The 22288-nt window shown below is 63.5% G+C and overlaps 1 protein-coding gene across 2 annotated transcripts in view; it reads left to right on the top strand.

Moving 5' to 3' along the window:
* ZC3H3 (zinc finger CCCH-type containing 3) overlaps window positions 1-22288 on the top strand; it is an 83131-nt gene that overhangs the window by 44824 nt on the left and 16019 nt on the right. For both annotated transcript variants that reach the window (XM_053896099.1, XM_053896098.1), the window contains exons 5-9: window positions 10830-11017; window positions 15958-16000; window positions 16086-16247; window positions 16325-16394; window positions 18447-18578. In XM_053896099.1, the coding sequence (XP_053752074.1) occupies window positions 10830-11017; window positions 15958-16000; window positions 16086-16247; window positions 16325-16394; window positions 18447-18578 (595 nt within the window). The remainder of the gene's footprint in view (window positions 1-10829; window positions 11018-15957; window positions 16001-16085; window positions 16248-16324; window positions 16395-18446; window positions 18579-22288) is intronic.

Raw genomic sequence — 22288 nt, 5'->3', positions numbered from 1 at the left:
GGCCCTGCAGCGCCCCCACGGGCCTTCTCCCACCCTTCTCTGCCCGAGCGCCCACCCGCTGCCAGAGGCTTTTGGACTGTACTGGACGAGAAAGCTGTCCGATGTTAATTTCAGTTTTATTTGTATTCTTTGTCAAGTTCAACATTTCAGATGTTTACCGTTCATTTGCCTCTGGCCTGTTTCTAACAGGTTTGCAAGACTCTTTAAGTGCTCAGGCTGTCACCCCTGTTTTATCATAGACGGTCCGTCGTTTCTCAGTTTGAATTCTGCCCTCCAGTTTTGTTCATGAGGATTTTTAACAGATCTTTTTGCTTTTCCGTGTACTTAAATCTGCCGGTCTCTTAAGACTTAGCCTGTTGATTTGTGTAGAACAGCCTTCCCCACCTAAGATTATACAAGTTCAGTTATATTTTCTTCTAGTGCTAGGGTTTCAGATTTTACATTTAAAGCTTTAACCTACCTGGAATTTATTCGGGAATATGCTGTAAGATTAAGGTTCAAATTTAATTGTGTTTAATGGCTATCTGGTTGTCTCAGGACCATTAAATATCAAACTTTCCTGTTATTTAAAAATGACGCCTTTATTGTGTGGAAATGCTTGTTCCTAAACTTGGCTTTCTGCACAGATCTCTGTCTTTAATTTTCCCTTGTAAAACGTTCGTGGTTTGTTTGTTCGGTGGTCAGTTCTGTGGACTTCTGTCCTGTGTACCCACCACTCAGGTCAGGTCTCCCACCCCGGCCCACACGGTACCCCCCTCCCGCCCCCTCGGCCGTTGTCAGGCCACGCTAGCCCTGCCTCCCGAGTTCTCGAGCCCCGGGGGAACGGAGTCACACAGTACGTGCTGCTTGGTGTCCGGCCGCATTTGCTCATGTTTGTTATGGCCTGAGTGACCCCACGTGTGGCTGTGTGTGGAGCTGGGGCCTTACAGAGGTCATTGAGGTTAAATGAAGTCAATGGGGCGGGACTCTCATTTGACAGGATTGGCGTCCTTCTCAGGAGAGGAAGAGCCACCGGGGCTCTCCCTGCAGACTTACAGAGGACTTGGGGACAAGGTGGCCTGTCAGCAGCCAACCACGCTGGCTCCTTGATCTTGGACCGTAAGAAAAGAACTGAGAGGAAATCGATTTCTGTGGCGTACGCCGCCCCGTCTGTGGCTTGAGACCCCGTCGTTCCCGGGCCCAGCCGCGTCCCCGTGGGTAGCAGTAGCTTGTTCTCCGTCCAGGCGTGTGGACGCACCACGGTGCGGTCACTGTGCTTTCAGTGGGTCGTTCTAGCCTTGCTGGGCGTGTCGCCGAATAGCTCGGAACCCTCATTTCCTCGGACTTGCTGCCTCAGAGGGTGGGGGTGCTGTGCGGTCGTAGTAAGGCCGCTGCCCTGCAGGGGCTGTCCTGGTCGGCACAGGAGCACCCCAGCCTCACCAGCACCTCCTGGGCCCTGTCCTCCCCTTTGTGGCCACGCTGGTGGACCGTGCCTGTCTCTCACGGAAGTCTTAATTCGTGTGTCCGGTGACTTACAGCGTCGAGCGTCCGTCCCACCTTAATGTCCGCTGTCGTGCCCCTTTGTGAAGTGTCCCTTGGAGCCCTTTGTGCCCCTTTTTATTGATCTGCTGGAGTTCTTTACACATTATGGATCGTTTCTCAGATCTTCTCATGGTCTGGGGCTTGTGTTTTAACCGTGTCTGATTTATCAGTCTTGTTCTTTTATGAGCAGTGGTCTTGTGTTCTGTGTAAGAAATATTTGCCTACCCAACGCCATGTTTTCTTCCAGAAGTGTGACTAGTTTACCTGTGATTCTTGAAGTAACTTCTACTCGTGATCTGAGGTAGGGGTCACGGCTCCTTTGTGTCCCCACAGAGACGTATTTATTGAAATGAGCCCTCGGCTGTGCCAGAGTCCGGGGGACCGGAGACCGTGCCGTCTCTGGACTCCGCGTCCTAACAACTAACCTTCCTAGCCTTCATCACTGCTAAATGTTTGTTCCTCCAGATGAACTTGAGAAACCTAAGCTCAGTTTCTCAGCCTTCCCCAGCCAATCAGCCTCCAAAGCAGCAGAGTTGCATTTAATTTGTTTCTAGGTTTATTTATTTATTGGGGCGCCTGGGTGGCTCAGTTGCTCAAGCATCCGACTTCAGCTCAGGTCATGATCTCACGGTTTGTGAGTCCCAGCCCCACATCGGGCTCTTCTCTCACAGTGTGGACCCTGCTTGAGATTTCTTTCTCTCTCCCCCTAATTCTCTCTTCCTCCCCACCCAAAATAAATAAATAAACTTCTCGTTTTTGACATTTTTTTGCTTATTTATTTTTGCGAGAGACAGAGTGAGCACACACGTGGGAGAGGCAAGACAGAGAGGGATAGAGGGGATCCGAAAAGGGCTGCCCACTGCCGGCAGGGTGCCCTGCATTTCATTCTCCTAGCCCACCCACCGTGCAGGAACCCCGCCCACTGGCGGGGACCCCTGGCCGCTGGGCTGCTTGCTCATCCCACCTGTTCGAAGTGTTGCGGGTGCCACGTTCTAGGGCTTCTGCACCGCCGCTGGGCACACCTGCTGGGGTTGCCCTCATGTTTAAGTGTGTTGCTTTCTTTCATATGCGCCAGCCTGCTCTTGCGGGGGTCTTGGAAGGCTGTGCCTCTCCGTCCCCCCCGAAGGCAACTCCCTATTCGCCTTCTGGCTGTCGAGCGTTGGCTGTTGAGCTCGTGTGCCTTTTCCTGATGTTTGTGTGGTGTCTGCGTGGCCCGCTGAAGACACCGGCCCCTTTCCAGGGGAGCCAGGCTGCACTTGCTCTGTGATCCCCTCTGGTTGGGGCGGGTGGGGGGGAGGCACCTGGCTCTTCCACCCCCTCAGTCCATGAGTCCCCTCAGGTGGACACGAGGGCTCCACGACGGTCAGGGCTCCTGGCATTCTGTGTGGGTCTCGCTAGGTTTTCACTTTGTCACGTGCCTCTGGCGTGGGCTGCCCCCGGCATCCCTGAGCCCAGCTGTGTCCAGATGCTAGGGCCCCTTGATGACCCGTGCCAGCGTGAATGCCCTAGGGGGCCACCCGCGAGGGGCGGGGGTGGCTCATGTGTGAGACCAGGGGTGAGGAGGGAGTGCTGTTCCAGGTGGGGCACAGGCTTGGGGGTGGAGCTTGCAGGGGGGATGTGGAGCACGGGTAGGGGTTCAGCCTGGACGTGACTGTCCCTGTGGGTGTCCTCAGTCCTGCACCGCGGTCAGGAGGGTGGTGGACAAGACGGGCCAGGCGGCTCAGGCCGGGTTCCCTTAGGAGCTGTCAGCCAAGGAGCCAGTGAGCCAGGTGGGGTCTTGACCTCCTGACGTCTTCTCAGAGAGTCCTGGGCAGGAGGTCCGGTGGGTGTTCTGCTGCCCGAGTCGCCCTCCGTTGGCTTGCCCCTAGCATGGAGGTGTCTGCCCGATGCAGTTCTGGGGGCTGGGGGAATGGTCAGCCTGAACTGCACATGCCCAGTGAACAGGGCGGGGGGCAGGGGGGCAAGAGAGAGACGGTGAAGGGGCAGGTGGAGGGAGAGGTGCGGGGGGTAGACAAGGGAACAGAGAAAGGGCCGGCCCTGCCCCTCACCCGCTGTCACGGGCCAAGGCGGGCCTGGGCTGACGACCTCGCCGGTCCAGGGCCCTGCCCCCGCCCCCAGCCTGGGCGCCCGCCCTCTGCCCCCGGAGCTGGACTCTGCTCCAGAATAGGGCCACTGAGGCCCAATACCTGGTTTTTGTAGCTAACGTACAAAACGCCAATAGCTTCAGCTGAAATGGATTTTTAAAAGTGTCATTTTATGGAGAATTTTACTTTCCATCTTGTTGTTTATTAGGCTCTTAAAGGGAAAGCTTGTAATGCATCCATTGATCGAAATACCAATTGAATAGATGTGAGCGCATAAAACAGTCCCGGCCCCTCGTAATGGAGCCGCGGCATTTGTAACGGAGGCAGCACAATTAGCACTGCCCACCAGCACGCCGCTGGCCAGGGGCGCCCTGAATCACTGCTGTCCGTTACTGGGGAGACACGGACGGGGGGTTCCTCAGAGCAGTAGCACCTCAGTGATGAAGCCCTCAGGTCAGCCCCCTGCCCGTACCCCCACCCACCCTCCGATTCCACCCAGGCCTCAGCCCCCACCCCGGACCAGCCCCTCCCCACCGGACAAGGTGCCGCTCCCCCGCCCCAGGTCACATAGCGCCGCCTCCCCGCCCCCCCCCCCCCCCCCCCCGGCTCCCACCCAGGCCCCTGGCCCCTTGTCTGCTGCGGGATGTGTCCCGGAAGGCCAAGCCGTCGGCCTGCCTCCGCCCCACGGTGGCCCGAGGACGTGTAAGGAGGTCAGCGCACAGAGCCCCCGGCTAGGCACGGAGCCCCAGCCCTGACTCACCGGGATTGGGGGTCCCTGGAGCGGGCCGTGGGCCACATCGCCCTGGGGGGGCCCGTTGTGTGGCTGGAGGAGGATCTTAGGAGACCAAGGTTGCCACAGTGGTCATGAGGCCTGTGCCATCTGCCAGGTCCCTGGCACTGAGCCCTGTTTCTGAGACTCCTGCCTCTGGCCTGCACTTGGGCCCAGCCTCTCACCTCCCACCCTGCCGGTCCTGCCTGGGCCCCTCACCTGAGACACTGTCCCCCTCCCCCTCAGAAGTCTCCCCATAGACCGCCCAGCATTGGCGGCCCCCCCCGCCCCCTGCCCTGGCTCCGGGCCGGGCACACGTGTGGGCGGGGCGCCGGGTGCTGCTCTGGGGGCAGAGTGGGCCGCGGCCGGGCGGGGGGCAGGCCCCTTGCAGGCCCGTGTGGGCGCACTCAAGCCCCCCGAGCCGAGCTGAGGTGGCGCCCGTCAGCGTTTCCGTGGAAAGCCCACTTAAGCACTTTGCAGCCTGTCACGGTGGCGGCTGAGCCTGACCTACTTGGGATTCGCTGTGCAGAGCCGCCTCCCCCGGGCACTGCTTCTGCTGACGGCGCACTCCCTGCTCGCCTCGAAGCTTCGCAGAACCGTGCTCCATTTCCTGAAAAATGCTTCCCCGGTTGTTTTCTCTGCTCCCCAGTCCGCCTGCCCGCCTCCTGCTTGGTCACCACTGGCTCGGAAGGCCTGACCTAGAGAGGCCGCCGGGTCCTCGGCCACGCGCTGACCCTGCCCCAGCCAGCGGGGGTCGGAGGTTGAGTTCCGGCCAGGAGCCTGGCGGAGCCCCTCCGCTGGCACCCGCGCCCACACTCCTGTGTGTGGTCACCTCGGCCCTCTGCCTCCCCCAGCTCTGCCCAGCCGGCCCCGGACAGTGGCCACAGCCTCCTGCACTGCACCCACCCGCCGTGCTCACGCCTGATGGTCTCTCCAAGGGTCCGCGCTCCCGTGTGCTCCCGCCCCGCCCCCGCCCCCAGCAGCACCGCCTGTGCGTTCGGGCCCCTTTGTTCTCGGGGAGCCCCTGCTGCCCGTTCTCCCTGCCCGACTCTTACCTGAACCGACCCCAAGAGGGCCACGGTGCGGGGGACCCCAGGCGGCACCCAGCCCCTCCCTCCTGGCGTACCTGTGCCCAGGTCAGGGGCACCGTGGTGAGCAGGGCCCGGTGTGCCAAGCTGTGATAGAGCGCTGTATGGGGCTGGCGGCCCGTGACAGCAGGCCGCGGGGGATCGGACAGGCTCCCTGAGGTCCTGACCTCTGAGCTCGGTCTCAGGGATGGCCCGGAGAACAGGCCTAGAGGCCCATGCAAGGAGGGGCCACAGTGCCTTCCAGGAAGCAGAAGTGTCCGGTGTGTCTGGAGTCCTGGCCGGGGGCGGGGGAGGGGTGGTCTGCGAGCCCAGCCGGCAGGGGTCTCCTGACGGAGCTGCCCATGAGGAGAGCGGGGGCTGCTGCAGCGGGTCAGGGGAGCGGGGGCAGGACTTGGTCAAACATGCTGTTTTCAAACCAGCTGGCGGGACAGGGGGGTGCAGGGACCCAAACAGGGAGCTCCGAGTCAGGGTGGGGACCCGGCCTGCATCTGGGGGGTGAGAGAGCAGGCCAGCCCAGGTGAGGCGGGTCCCTCGGTGACTGCGGTCACTGGCCGGGTGAGGGTCCCCAGGGAGGGGAGGGGTCTGTGTGGAAGGTGGGGAGCAGTCTGTGGGGCCATCCCGACTCCAGGAGCCCTCGCTGAGGGAGGCGGGAAGAACCCACCGGCAAAAATGCCTCCGCGGGCCTGACAGCGTTCACTGGGGGCAGGTGGCCACCAGTTCCCGCCAGTGACTTTCCATCCAGGTGCGTGGCCTCCGGTCCTGCACACAGATCTGTGCCCAGCCTTTGTGTGGCCCGCTGGCCCGGCCCTGTCCCCCAGTCTGGTGGGCCCACGTGGGCCGTGACGTGTGGTTTCCTTGGGGAAACCTGAGGACTGCCGGGAGCCTGAGATGGTATTTGTTGAAAGGTGCCTTTGGGCCTGGTGGGGAGGCTCCTAGTTTGGGACGTGCGCTGTCCCGGGCTTCTTGGAGGTTGGGACCACCCCAGCCCTGCCCCTCATCCACTTGCACCTGAGCCTGCCCCTGGCCTCCGTGGCCTCACCGGCTGTGTCCTCAGCCCCGGGTCTGGGGGCGGGGGAGCCCGGTGCGCCGGGGCCTCAGGAGGGCGGGCAGGGTCCTTGTGCTCACGTGTTTGGGAGCCTGTGTGCCTGTCCGCCCCTCACGTGCACGCGCTCGCTGGAAGACACCGTGAGTGGGCCCGTCTCCACAGACCCAGCGGGCAGGGGCGCCCGCATACGGTGTTGGGGGCTGCGTGGACCCGCTGTAGGCAGTGGCCACAGGAGATGCCCAGAGGGTGGGGAGTGTGGCGTCCAGGGTCAGGAGATGGGCGAGCACCGTCCTCCCTGGCTTCTCGGGAGAGCGGCCCTCTGTCTAGCCCAGACCCTGCCGTCCCTCCTCTCGGGCGCCCCCGGGGGGTGGCCTCCGTGGCCTCAGGCTGGAACTTGCCAGCTGCTCCCCAGGCAGCAGACACGTGGACAGCTTTTCTTTTTAAACCTACTTCTGTGGTGTGTGTGTCTGTCTCCCCATTACCACTGCTTTTCATTTAAAATGTTATCTCCCCCCACCCGTTCCTCGTGCCCCCCCCGGGGGGGGGGCGAGGGGCCCAGCCCTCACCCTGGTGTAGTCAAGGTTATGGTGATAAATCCTGGGGCATTGTCACTTCTATTCGGAGTAAATTGGCTGGCCGCTTTCGGGCTGAAGGAAAGATAATTTGCTGTAGTATTTCAAATGGATTAGAAATGGATTTGAAGGGAAAGTTCATGCCTCCCATTACAAAGGCGAGAAAGAGGACTATCTTAAGGCACGGTTCCCTCCCTGGCCTTCATTATCCACGCTTAATACCTTTCCTATTTTCCAGCGTTAATGAAATTTCCTGGCGGCGTGGGCCTGCCGGACGGATGGGAGAAGCCTTTAGATCTGAGGCTCCTGTTGTAGAAAAGGAATTACAGGGCCCGTGCCGCGAGGGCAGGCGCGTTCTCCGGGTCCTTGGCCCGGCTATTATCTCATTAATTTTATCCCCTCTTCTCAATACAGTTGGTTTCCAAAGGCTGTCCTCTCCATTAGGGTAACAATTTACTGGAGTGCCGTGACACCCAGGCACTGAACAGCTACAAGGCAGCCCCTGCCCGCCCGGCGCCTGCCTGGCCACAGGTCCCAAGTCAGCGAGTGGAACCAGCCGGGGTGAGGGAGGGGGTCCTGTGCAGCTGCAGGCTGGGCTGTGTGCGGGCGGGTGGGCCTTCCCCAGCCCAGGCCAGCCCTCCCCGAGTTCTGTGGCTGCATCCACCTCCTCCAAACAGTCCTGCGGCACCATGGGGCTCCTGCGTGGGCCCCTGGACACGGTGCGCCCCGGGGCTGTTCGTGGGGGTAGCCCCGCACCCTGGGCTGTGTGCCCACCTGTGCGTAGACCATCCACTCTGAGCCAGGGCGTGAGAGCCGAGCTGCTAGGCCTGCAGCCCTGCCAGGTGGCCCGTGGTCGTCCCATAATTGCCATTCAGACCCAGGGGCGTAGTTTTTTGGGGGGAGAGGAGACCGATCTCTCAGTCTTGGTCCTCCATAAGAATAAGTGTGGGAATAATCAGCGATGTGTGAGCTATGCCTTGTAGCCAAGAAAAACCACGGAGGGCACTTCTCCCAAGCAGGGCGTTGGGTGTGTCCAGTGCCTAGCCGAGGAGCCAGGAGCGTGTCCCTGGGTCCCGCTCTCAGGGGGAGCCGTTAATCCCCAGACTGAGGCTCTTCTGTGTACAGAGCTGTGGGATGGGCCTGGATGGGACCACCCTCGGGGCCGGAACGCAGTCTATCCTGAAGCTTCTAGCTCCTTCTAAACTGAGAGCCTGCCAAGCCTCCACCTCCTCAGGTCCCTGCCTGGGCCTGGTCCCTGTCTGCGGCTTCACCTGTGTGACTGCCCCAAGGAGTGGTGGGTTGCCCCTGTCCGGCCTCGGCCAGGGGCACGTGCCGGGGGGTGAGCTCCCTCACCCCTCGAAGGGCTGGGTTTCTGGGGCATCCGGGCAGGGGGCCGGATCCTGAGGTGCCGGGCCCAGGGAAGGGGGTGGGGCACGTGTCTGCCTGCCCACCTGTCCCTCATGATTTGTGGCGTCCTGTGGTGTGGATGGGGTGCAGGTATGGTGGCGGCCCAGGAGAGGAGGGTCTGTGCCCCGAGGCAAGAGGCAGCTGCGAGCGGTGCCTTATTCCGGTAAGCGACATCTGTGCCATCTCGCTGCGCAGCCTGCCGGGCCGTCTGGGGTCTGGCCCTGAGGGCTGAGTGTGCTGTGTGCGCGGGCTGGGCTTACTGCCGGCGCGCGCTCGAGCCGCGGGGCTGCAGAGCAGAGGCTCCCCAGCTGCCCCTCCCAGTGGTGACACTGCTGAGGGTTCTGGACGTCGTGGGGCTGGGGGCCAGGGCTGTTGGCGGCCCGTTGGCCTGTGGCTGAGCCAGCTGTGGTGGCCACTCGCCCTGGGCTCAGCTCTCAGTCGTGGGGTTAGGACTCAGGCCAAGCTGTGCCCTGTGCACAATGACCCCGGCGCCCGCGGAGGGTCCGGAGCCACCTCTGAGCTCACGGCGTTCTGCAGCGGGTGCGGGCACACGGGATGGGCCTGCCCGGCCCCACCCTCCTCATACCTCAGCCTGGCCTCTGAGCTGGCCAAGGGGACAGGCAGGTACTCACCGGACACATAGATACCCCGAGACCAGGGTGGGTAGAGCTGGGGCCCCAGGGTCTGAGGAAAGCCTGGAGGTCTGTCTTCTCCCCCAGAGGACACCCCCCCACCCTGCCCTCTTTCTGCCAAGATGTACCCTGTGCAGGGACAGCTGGGGCCTGTAGGGCACGCATGGCACGAGCCAGGCCGGCCGCGGTCCCTTGGCAGGACTTTTCCCCAAGATTGGTGTCTGTGAACTTGAGTTTTAATTAAGGGAAACTGGGTTAAGTGCCGTCGGGCTGCGGTGTCCTCGGCCCTCGCTGCCTGGCCTGTCCTCACACTGAAGCTGTGGGTCTCCTGAGCTCGGCTCGCTTGCGCACAGGATCCGTCTAACGTGTCCTCAGAGGCTTTGGCTGGCAAGAATCACCCCCGAGTTGCAAAGAGACCAAGGCCCAGGGGGCCACGTGGTGAGGGTGGCGTCAACCCCCCAGCCGCGATGCCACCACCCCTCCACCAGCCTGGGTGCCGCCGGGAGGCCCCACCCCGCCCCGCCCCGCCCCGCCCGGAAAGGGAGCTGCAGGGCTGTGGGGTGCGCGGCGGCGTGAGGACGTTGGAGAACCCGAAGGGAAGGCGCCATGGCGCTGCTCTGGGCCTGCTCACCAGGTCCCCGCTGCCGGTGGTGGTGGTGCCCGCGGCCAGGCCCACCCTCCTCACGCCCTGCCCTCCTGCTGCTGGCAGGCACCGGCACTCACAGCCCCAGATTTGCCAGTGGGGCGCAGTGTGGACGCTCGGTGGTAATAACATTATGAGCAGAGTCTGAGCTAATATGGAATTAAGGTCAATTTGCATAAACAAATTGCTGCTGAAATGTGTCCTGAGGGGGAAAGGCCCCACACCCTTCTGGAGTCATGAAGCTGGCTGGTCTCCATGCCGGGCGCCCTGGGTGGGAGGCCCTTGTCCCCTCATTTGGGTGGCAGCCTGCCCGTGTGACCCCTGGGGGGGCGGGGAGCGGGTGGGCCAGAACAGCCTGGGGGCCTGCGGCCGCCGCCCACCACAGCTGTGGTGTCTGCAGGGGAATGTCTCTCTAAGTGGGGGCATCCAGGGCCTCCTCCCGATCCACTCCGCCCTTGGCTTCCCCGGGGGGTGCCGGTTTCTGGCAGGACGGGGCCCAGGACCCCGTGGGAGGAGAGTTTGGAGGGAAGGAGTGGGCAGGTGGCCGCCAGGGCCATCCAGGCCCTGGTCTGCCTTCCCTGCCCGGGTCATCCACTCAGCGAGTCCCGCAGGCCGTCCCACACCCCTTCCGGCATCTCCAGTCTTTCCCCCACATGGCTTGCCTGCGTGGGGGTCTGTGAGGGTCTCGATGCTGGGCTCTCGTGTGGTGGATAGAGGGGCGGGGCAGGACTGGCCGTGGGGCCTGCTGGCCCCAAAGCACCTGCTGTCCCAAAGGCCAGGCTGACGTGGGCTGGAGCAGCGTCTGGGGGAAGATGTTCCCAGGCAGTGGTGACGGCCACCAGTCTTGGTGTGGACCTCAGGAGCCTTCCCCCCGCAGTGGACCTCCCTCGAGAGACACTGTCAGAAGGCCAGGGCCTGGACAGTCACGTGCAGCGCTGTACATGATGGAGGGGGAGACTTGTCCCCCACCTGTGCCCTTTCAGCCTGGCTGAGTGGGGTTGGGGACAGTGGGTGACGGACTGCGGGCGGCTGGGGCCTGACCGACTGGGCATTTTTCTGTCTCTGCAGGTCTCTGGTGCTGAATCGCCTGCGCCCCACCGCCGGGGGTGGGAAAGCACAGGCCAGCCCCCCTCGGTGGAGGAACAAAGGCTACCGCTGCATCGGAGGGGTCCTTTACAAGGTGTCGGCCAACAAGCTCTCCAAGACCTCCGGCCGGCCTGGCGGCGATGGCGCCACCAGGCCCCTCCAGCGCACAGGTGAGGCTCCTCGGAGGTGGGGACCAGGAAGCCTTTGGGCCTGGCTCCTGACCCCCCACCGCGCGTCGTCCATCGTGGGCGGCTGCTGCGGCTCGCCCGTGACCCCACGCTCCCAGGGAGCCGATCCCCGTGAGCGCTTCCCAAATGGGCCACGGCCCAGGCCGGGAGTTCATTTTCCCCTTCAGTGCTTGCCGGGCCCCCGTAGCCATCCCTGTCGGAGCCGACGGGGCAGCCGGAGCAGCCCGGGCACGGATGGGGAGGCCTCTCAGCCCCCACGTCCCCTGGGGAAGCCCCCGCGTGCGCTGCCTCTCGCTCGGCCGAGCGGGCCCTGATTTTCCACGTTTTGCTCCTGGACAAAGGAGATGAGCCAGGTATGGTGAACACGGTCCTGGCGGGCGAACACCTGGGGCCACGGCGCCCCGTAATCTCATTGGCAATGCCTCCCGCTGTGTCTGGAGGCAGCCGCCGCCGCCACCACGCATGCCCCCGCGGCCTGGGGAAACAGGCCGAGGAGAAGGAAATGCTTTGGATTCGCTTATTATACAAATTAACTAGAAAATATTTTGGTTTCAGTCCAATTTTACCCCCATCCTTTTCTGTCAAGAAAAAAAGGGTGAGGTTGCAGGCAGTGTGGGGCCTGCAGAGACCCAGCTGCTCCCGGCCCCCACCCCCCAAAGAGGCCTGGACCAGGGGCGAGGCGGGCGTTGGGACCATCTGTAGCTTGGGGGCCCTTCCCGGAAGCCCTGCCCAGCTGTGTCCCCAGGGCCTCTGTACGTGGGTCTAGGGGGTGGGCGGCGAGGTGCACTGGGCTGCCCAGGAGAGGCACTGGGGGGCCCGAAGGCCACGGCTCTGTGCTGTCTCTCTGCCTCAGTTTCCCCATCCCTTTCTCAAGGGATTGGGCTGTGTGATCTGAGGGCCTTTCCACCTTGGCCTCAGCTAGCTGCCCAGTGGAGGAGCAGGTACAGAGCCTTGGCTGGGCCTCCTTTGGGGACTCAGGCCCCAGGGCATGCCACTGTGGGTGAGCGGACAGCCCCCTCCCCCTCAGCCAGCCCATGGCATCCGTGCTCATGGTCTGTGAGGCCCCACACGTGGCCGCCGGTCCTTCTCTGGGCTGTCCCTACCCGGGCTGCTGTGTGGGGTGGACGGAGCCACAGAGGGCTGCTGGGCAGCCTTTCTGCGGAGTGATATTCTGGTCGGGCCCGAGCAATAAGGCCCGTTCTGCTGACATTTCCTCAGCACCCTCACCTCCTGTCGGCCCTGGTGATGCCGGGGGCTGCTTATTCACACCGGGTGTGAGGGACTCCCCCCTGGCCCGGCCAGACATCATCATTGGCCATCCTGGCATTCACACTGTCTACAGCAGGGACCCGAAGTGGGTTGTGGTTTGGGGCTGCGTGTGGGCCGCTCCACGTGGGCCCTGACCTCAGGCGGGCTGGTTGGGCCTTTGGGGGTGGGGCCGCACCCACCACCCAGCCCCTCGAGTCCATGCTGGGAGGAGGGGCACCTGGAGGCAGAGAGGAAGAGGCGGGTCTGTGCCGCGTGGCGGCCGCTTGAGGGAGGGAACAAGAGAGGCGAGCCAGAGCTCCCGGGAGACCCCGGGCCGCCCGCCGCCTTGGGGTGGGAGAGCAGAGAGCAGAAGGGGCTGTGGGGCTCCCCCTCCCTTCCCGGCATAGGCCGCACCACACCTGAGCAGACGGCTGTCCTGCGTCGTCTCACCGCGGAAGGCGCCTCGCCGAGCCCACGCCCCCGCAGGTGCACAGCCGCACAGCATTCCAGTCTCCTCGGGACACAGAGCGGGACAGAGCTACGGCCTCACCGCGCCCGGTGTTCCGGCCACCTGGCCTCGGGCCATAAAGAGAGGACGCAGGCCTCAGGGTGCAGGCAGGGTCCCGGCAGCCCCCACCCCCACCCAACTTCAGGGCAGGCGGGGGCCGGAGGTGGGACTTGGAACGCAGACCGCTGGGTGGCGTGTCCCGGGTGTGAGGCAGAGCTGGAGCCAGAACCCACCGAGGACCACCCCCCCCCCCGCCCCCGCCACCTCCAGCTCCGGCCACCCGGACCCCCGACCGCTTGCTGTGGAGAAGGTAGGCCACCCCCAGCTGCAGGAGCTCCCACTGGCCAGTGGCCTGCTTGGACGAATAATAATGAAAGAAAGAAATCTCTCCTTTTCTGTCAGCAGAACTCTGACCCGGCAGGGAGGTAGCCCGCCCCCGTCCTGACTCTGGCTCCCGGCTGCTGGGCCTCTCTGGGACAGTGTTGGCCCCTGGTTGGGGTCCCCCGAGCCACGGGGAAGGTGGAGGGCACCCTCCTCCCCCCGAGCCCAGTGACCACGGACTTCCCTCCCGCTTCTCAGGCCTGCCCACCCGCAGGGCCCAGCCCCGGGGGCCTCTCCTTGTGTGGTTTGGCCCCCCGACCTGGGTGCACCCGGGCGTGGGCTGCGGCTCGTGCTCCACCAGGCCTGGCGTATGTCGCGGACCCAAGAGCCCGCTGGTCCCTGCCGTGGAGCAGAGGCCCCAAGTGTGTCTGCCAGAGCCACCTCCCCCGGCCTAGGCTGCGGGGCCGGCCCCCAGCTCCCCGAGGGAGGCAGACTGGAGTAGGCTCCCTGCTGCTCGTCGGCCACCACACACCCCTGGGCAGGTTATCCAGTCATCTGTGACCTGCTGACCCCGCCCTGTGCTGAGAGGGCACAAGAGAGGGCTGGGAGCCACGCACCCAAGGCCCCACCCCGCTGCCTGCCTCCCTTCCGGATGCCTCTTCCTGGGGCCCCCTCCGCCGAGGGCCGCGATTTCCTGGGAATGGCCGGGCCAGCCGGGGCGCCGCGGGGCTGCGGAAGCTGGCTGTGCTGCCCGGCCGCTCCCTCTGACCCCAGAGCCCCTGCCTGGGCTCGCTGGCCTGTGAAGGGTGAGGCGCTGCCCGGTGGGGGCTGGCAGGGGTGGGGCCGCGATGCCAAGCTCGCCGGGTCTATTTTGGGAAGATCCCCGGGCAGCGCAGCTCTCGGAAGGCTGGGCACCGCCTGCTCCGCGGTTGCCAAGGTTTTCGGCCGAACCCTGCAGCGCCCGCAGCACCTCGCGGCCTCTTTTCCGGCAGCTGCTTTATGTGCGTGTTTTAGCACCACTCAGGGTTTGAACAGTGCCTCCCGCTGCGAGCCCCACACTGGTATCTTCTTAAGAGCAAACCACGGAAAGGGGAGTAAACCTGTCCCTTCCCCGCCCCGCCCCCGCAGACACCAGGCCTGACAGGCAGACACATGTTGACCGTGGGCCCTGGCAGGAGCAGATGGCGCCACAGAGGCACCGGCAGCCTGGGTGGCAGCCCGGGAAGCCGCGCTCCCAGCAGCGATCGGATTGCACTCCGTCATCCCCGGGGCGGGCAGGTGTGCGAGCACCCCGTGCCACCTGGACCGGCCTCCAGCCGGTACCCCGGGACCTGCATCCCCAGCCGGGGAGCCGGGACTCCGCTGTGGCCCGGGACGCCCAGCTCCTCTCCGCCCTGCTGCCCGCTCCCCGCTCTGGAACCGGCCCCGTTCCCGTCTCGGCCAGCCCCTGGGCCTGGGCCCCGGGGCCAAGCAGTTCCTTCTCAGTGGGGGTCTCACCACGCAGCCCTGGAGCCACCCCGCTTCAGCTTGAGGGGACCGAGGCTCAGAGAGGGGCAGACACCGGTCAGGGGACGGTGGCCCAGAGAGGGCACATGGAGTGTTTGTGTGGAGTGTCCACTGAGTGGTTAGGGCTTGGCGCAGGCTAGACGTGGAAGGGGGTGCCTGAAGGTCCAGCCCGCGGGCCACATGCAGTGTCAGAATGCTTGCGTGACCGGGTCTGGAACTCTGGACGGGACTGAGCCGAGCGGGTCCTGGCACAGATCGTCCTGGGGAGGCCGAGGGAGGGGCCTCTGGGTGGCTGGAGGGCCACCTGCCCAGGCCTCCCATGCGGCTCCGATGGGGGCGGCTCAGAGCCAGGCAGCTTGGGGACATCCCTTTTTAAGCCTGGGATGCTTTGTCATTGCCTCAGGTCCCTAGAATTTCTGAGTGATGTCACTTCTGCCTCTCGCCACCGGATCCATTTCAGCAGCTGCCTGTGGGAAATGGAATCTGGTCTGGGAAGGTTCACATGTGTGTTTGAGGAACATCTGAGCAGTCTTGGGCCCTGCCCGGCCCACCCTGGTCCTGGGGGGCAGTGACCTCATCCACAAAAGGGAAGCAGGGGGCTGTACGTCAGTCTGCACTCCTGCCCCCTGCCTGCACAGGACAGACATTGCCCACCTGCCCCTTGTCCCCTGGCTTTGATTATCCTGTCACCTGCTCCCTTCTCATCACCACCGTTCACTTCATGAACAGCTCCCCTTTGGGCCACAGTCAGTGACCTCAGAGAGGACTTGACGGGTCTTTGCACTTAGGGTTTGGGGGAGTGGGCACCCGCCATGGCCCACGAAGGCCTCCGGGCCGGATGTGCTTGTCCGGGGCCTGTGTAGGCCCAGGTCGGCACGTACGTCCCTGTAGAGCCTGGGAGTGAGGACGTCAAGCTTTGTGGCCACGTACTTACTATTATATTTTCATTTAACCCTTTAAATTCATAAGAATCGTCACTCAGGTCTCATAGCCCCAGGCCCTGCCCCCGGCAGAGGAAGGTAGTAGGGAGGCCCCCAGCACCTAGGCTCTCCTGGGACCACCTGACTTGAGGTGAGGCCGCTGCTCAGTAGCCAGTGTCGCCGGGAGCCGTGCTGCCAGATCTGGTCCCTGTACGGGCCGCCCCCCCCCCCCCCCCCCCCGCCTCACGGGGTGGGCGTTGGTCCGGCAGTGTCCCAGGAGGGCAGGCAGTCTCCCCTGGGGGGCAGCAGTGCCTGAGCCGAGAGCGGGGCCCAGGGGGGAGCTGCGCCCAGCAGGTTGGTGGGGAGCAGGAGAGCCAGCTGCCCGCGGGCCTGACGTGACCCGGCCTCTTGCCCCACAGGCCGGTTGGACCCTGCCAGCAGCTGCAGCCGCTCCCTGGCCAGGTACGTCCCTCAGGGTTGGGCTCGGGGCTCACGGGATGGGGGCGGAGGGGTCCCCCGGGCTCACGCACCTCCGCCCTGTCCACAGCCGGGCCGTGCAGCGCAGCCTGGCCATCGTCCGGCAGGCGAGGCAGCGGCGGCGGAAGCAGCAGCAGGAATACTGCATGTACTACAACCGCTTCGGCAGGTGCAACCACGGCGAGCACTGTCCCTACATCCACGACCCCGACAAGGTGGCCGTGTGCACCAGGTGAGCCTCTGGGGCGGGGGCCGCGGGGGTCCCTGCCCACGCCAGCCCCTCTGACGCTGTTCCTCTCATTTGCACAGGTTTCTCCGGGGCACGTGCAAGAAGACAGACGGGACGTGCCCCTTCTCCCACCACGTGTCCAAGGAGAAGGTGAGCGCCCCCCCCCCCCCGCGCCCCCCGCAGGCACTGCCCCACGGTTCTCGGCTCGGGAGCCGGCTGTGTGGCCACCGCTGCCACGTGCCCAGGAGCAGCGGCCTCCAGCTGCCCCCCGGGGTGGGCGCCCGGCAGCGGGCTGAGGCAGGGTGTGCCCGAAGGAAGGGCAGAGGAGGACAGGCAGGTGCACCACTGGGCCCCTCCGTCCCGGGCCCCTCCCCTCGGCCTCGGTGAGCGCGGGGAACCCCTCTCAGCCCCCCACCCTGCTCTGGGGCCGCGGCAAGGTTAGGGGAGGCGGGGTCGGGCCGAGGCTGCTGCCGCTACAACAGCTTTTCCCCTTGAGGAACTTGAAGAGAATCAGCATTTTTCTCCCTAATAGAGCTTCGAAACTCTGTTGTGAGCAATTTGGAAATTCACGTCGAGTTTCAGGTTCATTAGCTCCGGCTCCGAAGCTGGTGCACATTCCGAGCTGTCTGATGTGGGCGCCCGCACGAGCGCCCTGAATTAATGTTATTGTTATTTGTGTGGACGTGGTGGGTGCAAACAAGGTTAATTGAAACGAGGATGCAGCTTCCTCTCGGTAACGGCCGTGCTGACAGCTAGGAGGGGCTCCGTTGGCTGTGAGAGTTGGCTTTATTATCCCTTTTTATTAGAGCTAATTTGGGCTCTATATCAAAAGCCACATTAAGGGAATTGTCTGCAGCCGCACCACCAGCAGCCCCAAACGGGCCGGCCCTTCTCCCCCGTGCGCTGCAGTTAAAAGACAATTAAAAATAAACTCTTGCACGTTAAATCACCCTTTGTTTCTTTGCTTTCTCCCTCATTCCCTCACTGGCCTCCCCTCTGCCCCCCACCCCCCGAGGCTCCTGTGTGGGGCCCCTGGCAGGCCGGCGCCAGACCCCGGAGTGCCAGCCGGTGGAGACCCACTGGGGGCCGGGGGCTGCGGTGGGGTGCGTGAGGGGCGGGTCCGACAGGAGAGGGGAGGGGAGGGGAGGGGAGGGGAGAGGAGGGGAGGGGAGGGGAGGTCCCAGAGAGACCCCCCAGAGGGTCAACAGGCCTGCCGAAGGTGGGGAGACCCCCTAGGGGGTGACCAGACGGCCCAGGAGGTGGCCCGGGGAGGGGCCCCAGAGAAGAGTTGCCTGGCAACTGCAGAGGTCAGGGTGGGCAAGATCAGAGACCCCTCCTTGCTGGCCCTCAGGCTTCAGTTTCCCCCTGTGGGGAGAAAGTGGGCCGCCTCTCTGTGTCCCAGGGGCCGGGGGGTGCTGGGCCACACGGGTCTGCCCAGGCTGCCCACTCCGTACCCGCCCCGGGCCCCCCTGGGCTCACCTGCTGGTTTCCGGGGCACTGGAGCCAGGCCCCTTGCCAGGCCTCCGCGGCGTCAGCCTGTGGTCAGCGCAGCCCAGGCTGCTCCGGGGCACCTGCCTGCCTCCCCAGAGTCCCTCCACAGGCTTCCCTGGGTGGAGTCAGGCCTCCAGCCCACAGATGCTGCCAGGTGCCCAAGCAGTGGGGAAATCTGCTGGACCTTCCGGGCCTTGTCGGCCGCCGCTCTACCTAGAGCCCCCGTGCTCTGTCTCCCCCTGGCCCTCCAGCCCCTGCGCTTTTAGGCGTCTATCCCACCACGGCCCCACTGCCTGGAAACTGGGGCCGTCTCAGAGCAGGTGACAGGCTCAGGTGACAGCACATCTGGGCCCGAGCCGTCCTGCAGGCCTGGGGCCAGCCCCGCCTGGATATCCTCGCCTGTGCCCTGCCCCGGCGGCCTTGCCTTCTGGGGAAGCCAGGGGTCTGCCTTTAGGGCTGGCAGCCCCCACCTGGCCTGGCCTCAGGTGCTGGCCAGCACTGCGCGTCCATTTCTCCCTTGGGGGTGCGGGTCTCCAGCCCCAGGCGGTCGGTCCTTCAGGGGGGACCCGCTGCCTTACCTGTAAAGGGGGGGCAGGTGCCTGATGGAGGGCTGGACGGGGGCTGTGGTAGTACCGGGCAGACGGGGCCCATGCGCCCAGGGGCGCTGCAGGGGGCTGCGGGTCCTCACCACCTGCTCCCTTGCCCCCACAGATGCCCGTGTGCTCGTACTTTCTGAAGGGGATCTGCAGTAACAGCAACTGCCCGTACAGCCACGTCTACGTGTCCCGGAAGGCGGAGGTCTGCACGGACTTTCTCAAAGGCTACTGCCCGCTGGGCGCAAAGGTGAGGGGCGCGGGTGGGTGGCCGGCAGCCCCGAGCCCCCAGCGGTGGACCAGCCACGCTCCTCCGAGCCTTCCTTGGAGCGCATGGAACCCCAGGGTGGCGAGGGTAGAAGGGGCCAGTGTGAAGGGATTAGGGAACTGGGTCGCAAGGGCCACCCGCAGGCTAGCGCCTGCTCTGCCCCCTGTGTTCGGGCCCATCACTGCTGCTGCCCTCACCTGTCGGCGAGGGGCTGCTGTGCTGGGGCTCCCCGGCAGCTGAGCACCCCGGCTCCGTCCTGCTCTCCAGAAGGGGCCCCTCCTCATCTCTGTGGCCCGGGCCTGCCAGGGCAGCAGTGCCCTGGGCTGGGAACCCCAGGACAGGCCTCTCTAGCCCCTGGTGCCCCGAGAGGGAGCCTCCTCGCCAGTGCTGAGACCTGCAGTCTGGACTGTGGGGGGACCGGAGCTGGGACTTCCTGGGGACCGCCGGTGGGCAGGGCAGCAGGACTGGGCCTGGGCAAGGGGAGCGCGCGTCCGTGCGTTTCACACCGCGGCGCCCGTGCCCCTTCCCTCCCTGCGTCCTCTCCCTCCTGCCGCCAGGCCAGGGCCCAGGCCGGGCCGGGCTTGGCAAACCTGGGGACCCGACCCGCAGCTGGTGGGTCACCCTGAAGGACGCCCAGGACCCTGGCAGAGAGGCCCCGCCCCATGGGGCGGGGCCTGGGAGCGGCTCAGACCAGGGCGGGTTGGGGTGCGGTGGCAGGACCCCCGCGGAGGCTGTGCGCGATTACTGTAAGATATTCCCATTTAAATGAAAGTATCAAAGTGATATTTAAGTTCTGCTGCCGCTGGTGGAAGTGCTTACCATGTCCCTTTCGGCGTGTCGGTGCCGTGGCTGCCACATGATGGATAGCAGCTTGTAATTATATATGGGGGAAAGCGCTGAGCAGGCCAGATCCAGCGGCAGGAGCGGCAGCAGCCTGGGCTGGTGAGGGTTAATTTTATTCTCTAAATAATATAAAAAGTGCTGAGTCGTCGCCTTGTGCCTGAAGTACAAGTCCTCAAATGGGCCCCAGAGAGTTTATAATATTCCACTGAATCAAGTGAAATTGTTAACCTTGCTTCATAAAGCCACGGCTTGTTAAAGAGGCGCGCTCCCTTTTCTTGTGAATAATTTAGGCCGGGAGTAAATCTCTGCTCCCTTCCCTTTTCGGGGGCCACACCGCCGCTCTGGACAGCTTAGAGGTCAGCCTCCGCCCCGCCCACCGGGCCCTTGGTCTGACCCCTTGCCTTCGCTCAGGACGCACTAGCCAGACGACATGGGGTCGCAGTGGGTTGTCTCTCCACGGTCCCAGTGGTGGGTCCCCACGGCTGCTCGACCTGGCATCAGCCAAGGTGCCCTGCTTGTCCCCTCTCTGGGTAACGTGTGTGTGTGTGTGTGTGTGTGTGTGTGTGTGTGTGAGTGAGTGAGTGCCCGGCCTGCATGGGGTGCCCAGCCGGTGTGTCAGTGCTCGGCCTGTGCGTCATTGCCCAGCCTGTGTGTCAGGGCCCGGCCTGCGTGGGGTGCCCGGCCTGCTTGTGGGGCTCCTGGCAATCAGCCGAGTTGCTGGGGACACTCCCACCACGGCCCCTCCTGTCTCCTGATGTGCCCTGCCTCACAGAAGCTCTTGTGTCCTCTGGCTCCAGAGTCACAGGCTGAGTTTGCATGGCTGTCATCAGCGATTGACTCTGCTGGGGTACCGTTGCTTAGGCTGAAATCTGTCCGGTGTGTGTGGGTCACAGTCCTTCCACCATCCCCCTGCCGTCCTGTTCCAGGACCTGCCCCCTCCCAGGGCCACTGGGACCCTCTCCATCCTCCTCCTGGGTGCAGCTTTGAGGCCACAGTGTGGGAGGCCTGAGGGAGGCCCTGGGGCAGGGGCTCAGGCCCTGGCCCCCCTCCCCGCACACCCCCCCCCTCATCCTGCAGGGCCTCCGTTTCCTGTTCGGCAAGATTGGGCTAATGAGGGTCTCGAGGGTCTGGGGGACTGTGGTGATTAAGGCCCCATCTGCCCCCTTCCGAGTAGGCCTGGGGCAAGAGCAGGTGTCGCTGACTTGGCTGTGGTGTGAGGTGGGACGTCACTTAGTTTTCTTCCACACGGGGGGTCCTGTCCCCCAAAACCACCCGTGAAACCACCCGTCTCCACTCAGCTTTCTGTGCTGACGGCTCGGAGCCCGGAGCCTGCGTCGCATTCCGTGTCTCCCTCTCTCTCTGCACCCCGCCCCCTTCAAAACTAAATAAACGTTAAGAAAAACGTATTGAAGCCCAGCTTTATTGAGGCCCAGTGCACACATGACCTGGTTCACCCGCTGCAAGTACACAGTCTGCTTGCCAGAATCCAGGTTTAGGACGCACGTGTCCGTCGCCCAGCAGCCCTTCTGCCGTCCGTAGTCGGTCCCACCCGCGCCCCTCTCCTGCCAGGCACGAGGAACCTACCTCCTTTCTCCGCAAACTCGTGTGTTCCTGGGCATTTCATATATTGAAATCTGCAAACACATAGACTCTGTTGTCCAGCTTCTTTCTTTCCTTTTTTGTTTTGTTTGTTTGTTTGTTTGTTTGTTTTTTGAGAGAGAGAGAGAGCAGGGGAGAAGGGGAGAGAGAGAGGGACAGAGAATCTCAAGCAGGCTCTACACTCAGCACGGAGCCCAACACGGGGCTTGATCTCACGACCCTGGCATCATGACCTGATGCTTAACTGAGCCACCCAGGTGCCCCTGGCTTCTTTTACATTTTTGTTTTCTGTGTGTGGGGGGCGGGGGGGGGGGGAGGTTTAATTAAAAAAAATTTTTTGTAAACTTCTTTTAACGTTTATTTATTTTGAGAAAGGGAGTGAGTGGAGAAGGGGCAGAGAGGGAGGGAGAAAGAGAGGATTCCAAGCAGACTTCACACTGTCAGCGCAGAGCCTGACACAGGGCTCTATCCCACGACCCTGGGATCATGACCCGAGCCGAAACCAAGAGTCAGACGCTCAACCACCCGAGCCACCCCGGCGCCCCTCGTGGCGCCCCTCTTTTAACATGATTTTGAGGGTTGTCGCATTGTGGGCTAGATCAGGCCTGTGTTCTTTTTGTGGCTGAAAGCCCCTCCGTTGTGCTCGGACCACGCCGCGGCATTCATCGGTCAGTGGGTGGACATTTGGGTTGTGTCCAGCCGGGGGCCATTTGGAACCGTCCAGCTGTGAAAGGTGTGCACAGGTGTCTCTTGGGTAGACACCGGGGGTGGACTTGCTGGCGACTGCAGGTTGGACTTCCCGCGAACGTGGCCACGGCAGTCCACGTTCCGACCAGGAGCGGATGAGGGCTTCCTTCTGTCACGTCCTGGCCACCACCCGTCCCTACCTGTCCTGCGGCTTCGGCTTTGCTGATGGCGGGAGGTGGCTTCTCACCGTGGTTGCATTTTGCGTTTTCTTGACGGCGCGTGATGCTAGACGCATCGGCCGCCCCTCCGTCTGGTCTCCAACAGCTTTGACATCTGATTCGCAGAGCATACAATTCACCTATTTAAGTTACAGTGCAGTGGGTTTCAGTATGTTACGTCATTCATTTTTTTTGATTGCAGTAAAATAAAGATAACATAAAATTTGCCGTTTCTGTCTGTATGATTCAGTGGCATTAATCGCATTCACAGTATTGTCCAGCCCTCACCACTGTCTGTTCCCAGACCTTCTCCGTCACCCCAAACAGAAACTGTAAACGTTCAGG

This window comes from Panthera pardus, unplaced genomic scaffold (assembly GCF_024362965.1).
Source record: "Panthera pardus isolate Hobbes unplaced genomic scaffold, ASM2436296v1 HiC_scaffold_7, whole genome shotgun sequence".
In the NCBI taxonomy this organism is placed as follows: Eukaryota; Metazoa; Chordata; class Mammalia; order Carnivora; family Felidae; genus Panthera; species Panthera pardus.
The sequence above is the reverse complement of the archived record's forward strand: the minus strand, read 5'-3'. Positions and strand labels throughout refer to the sequence as shown.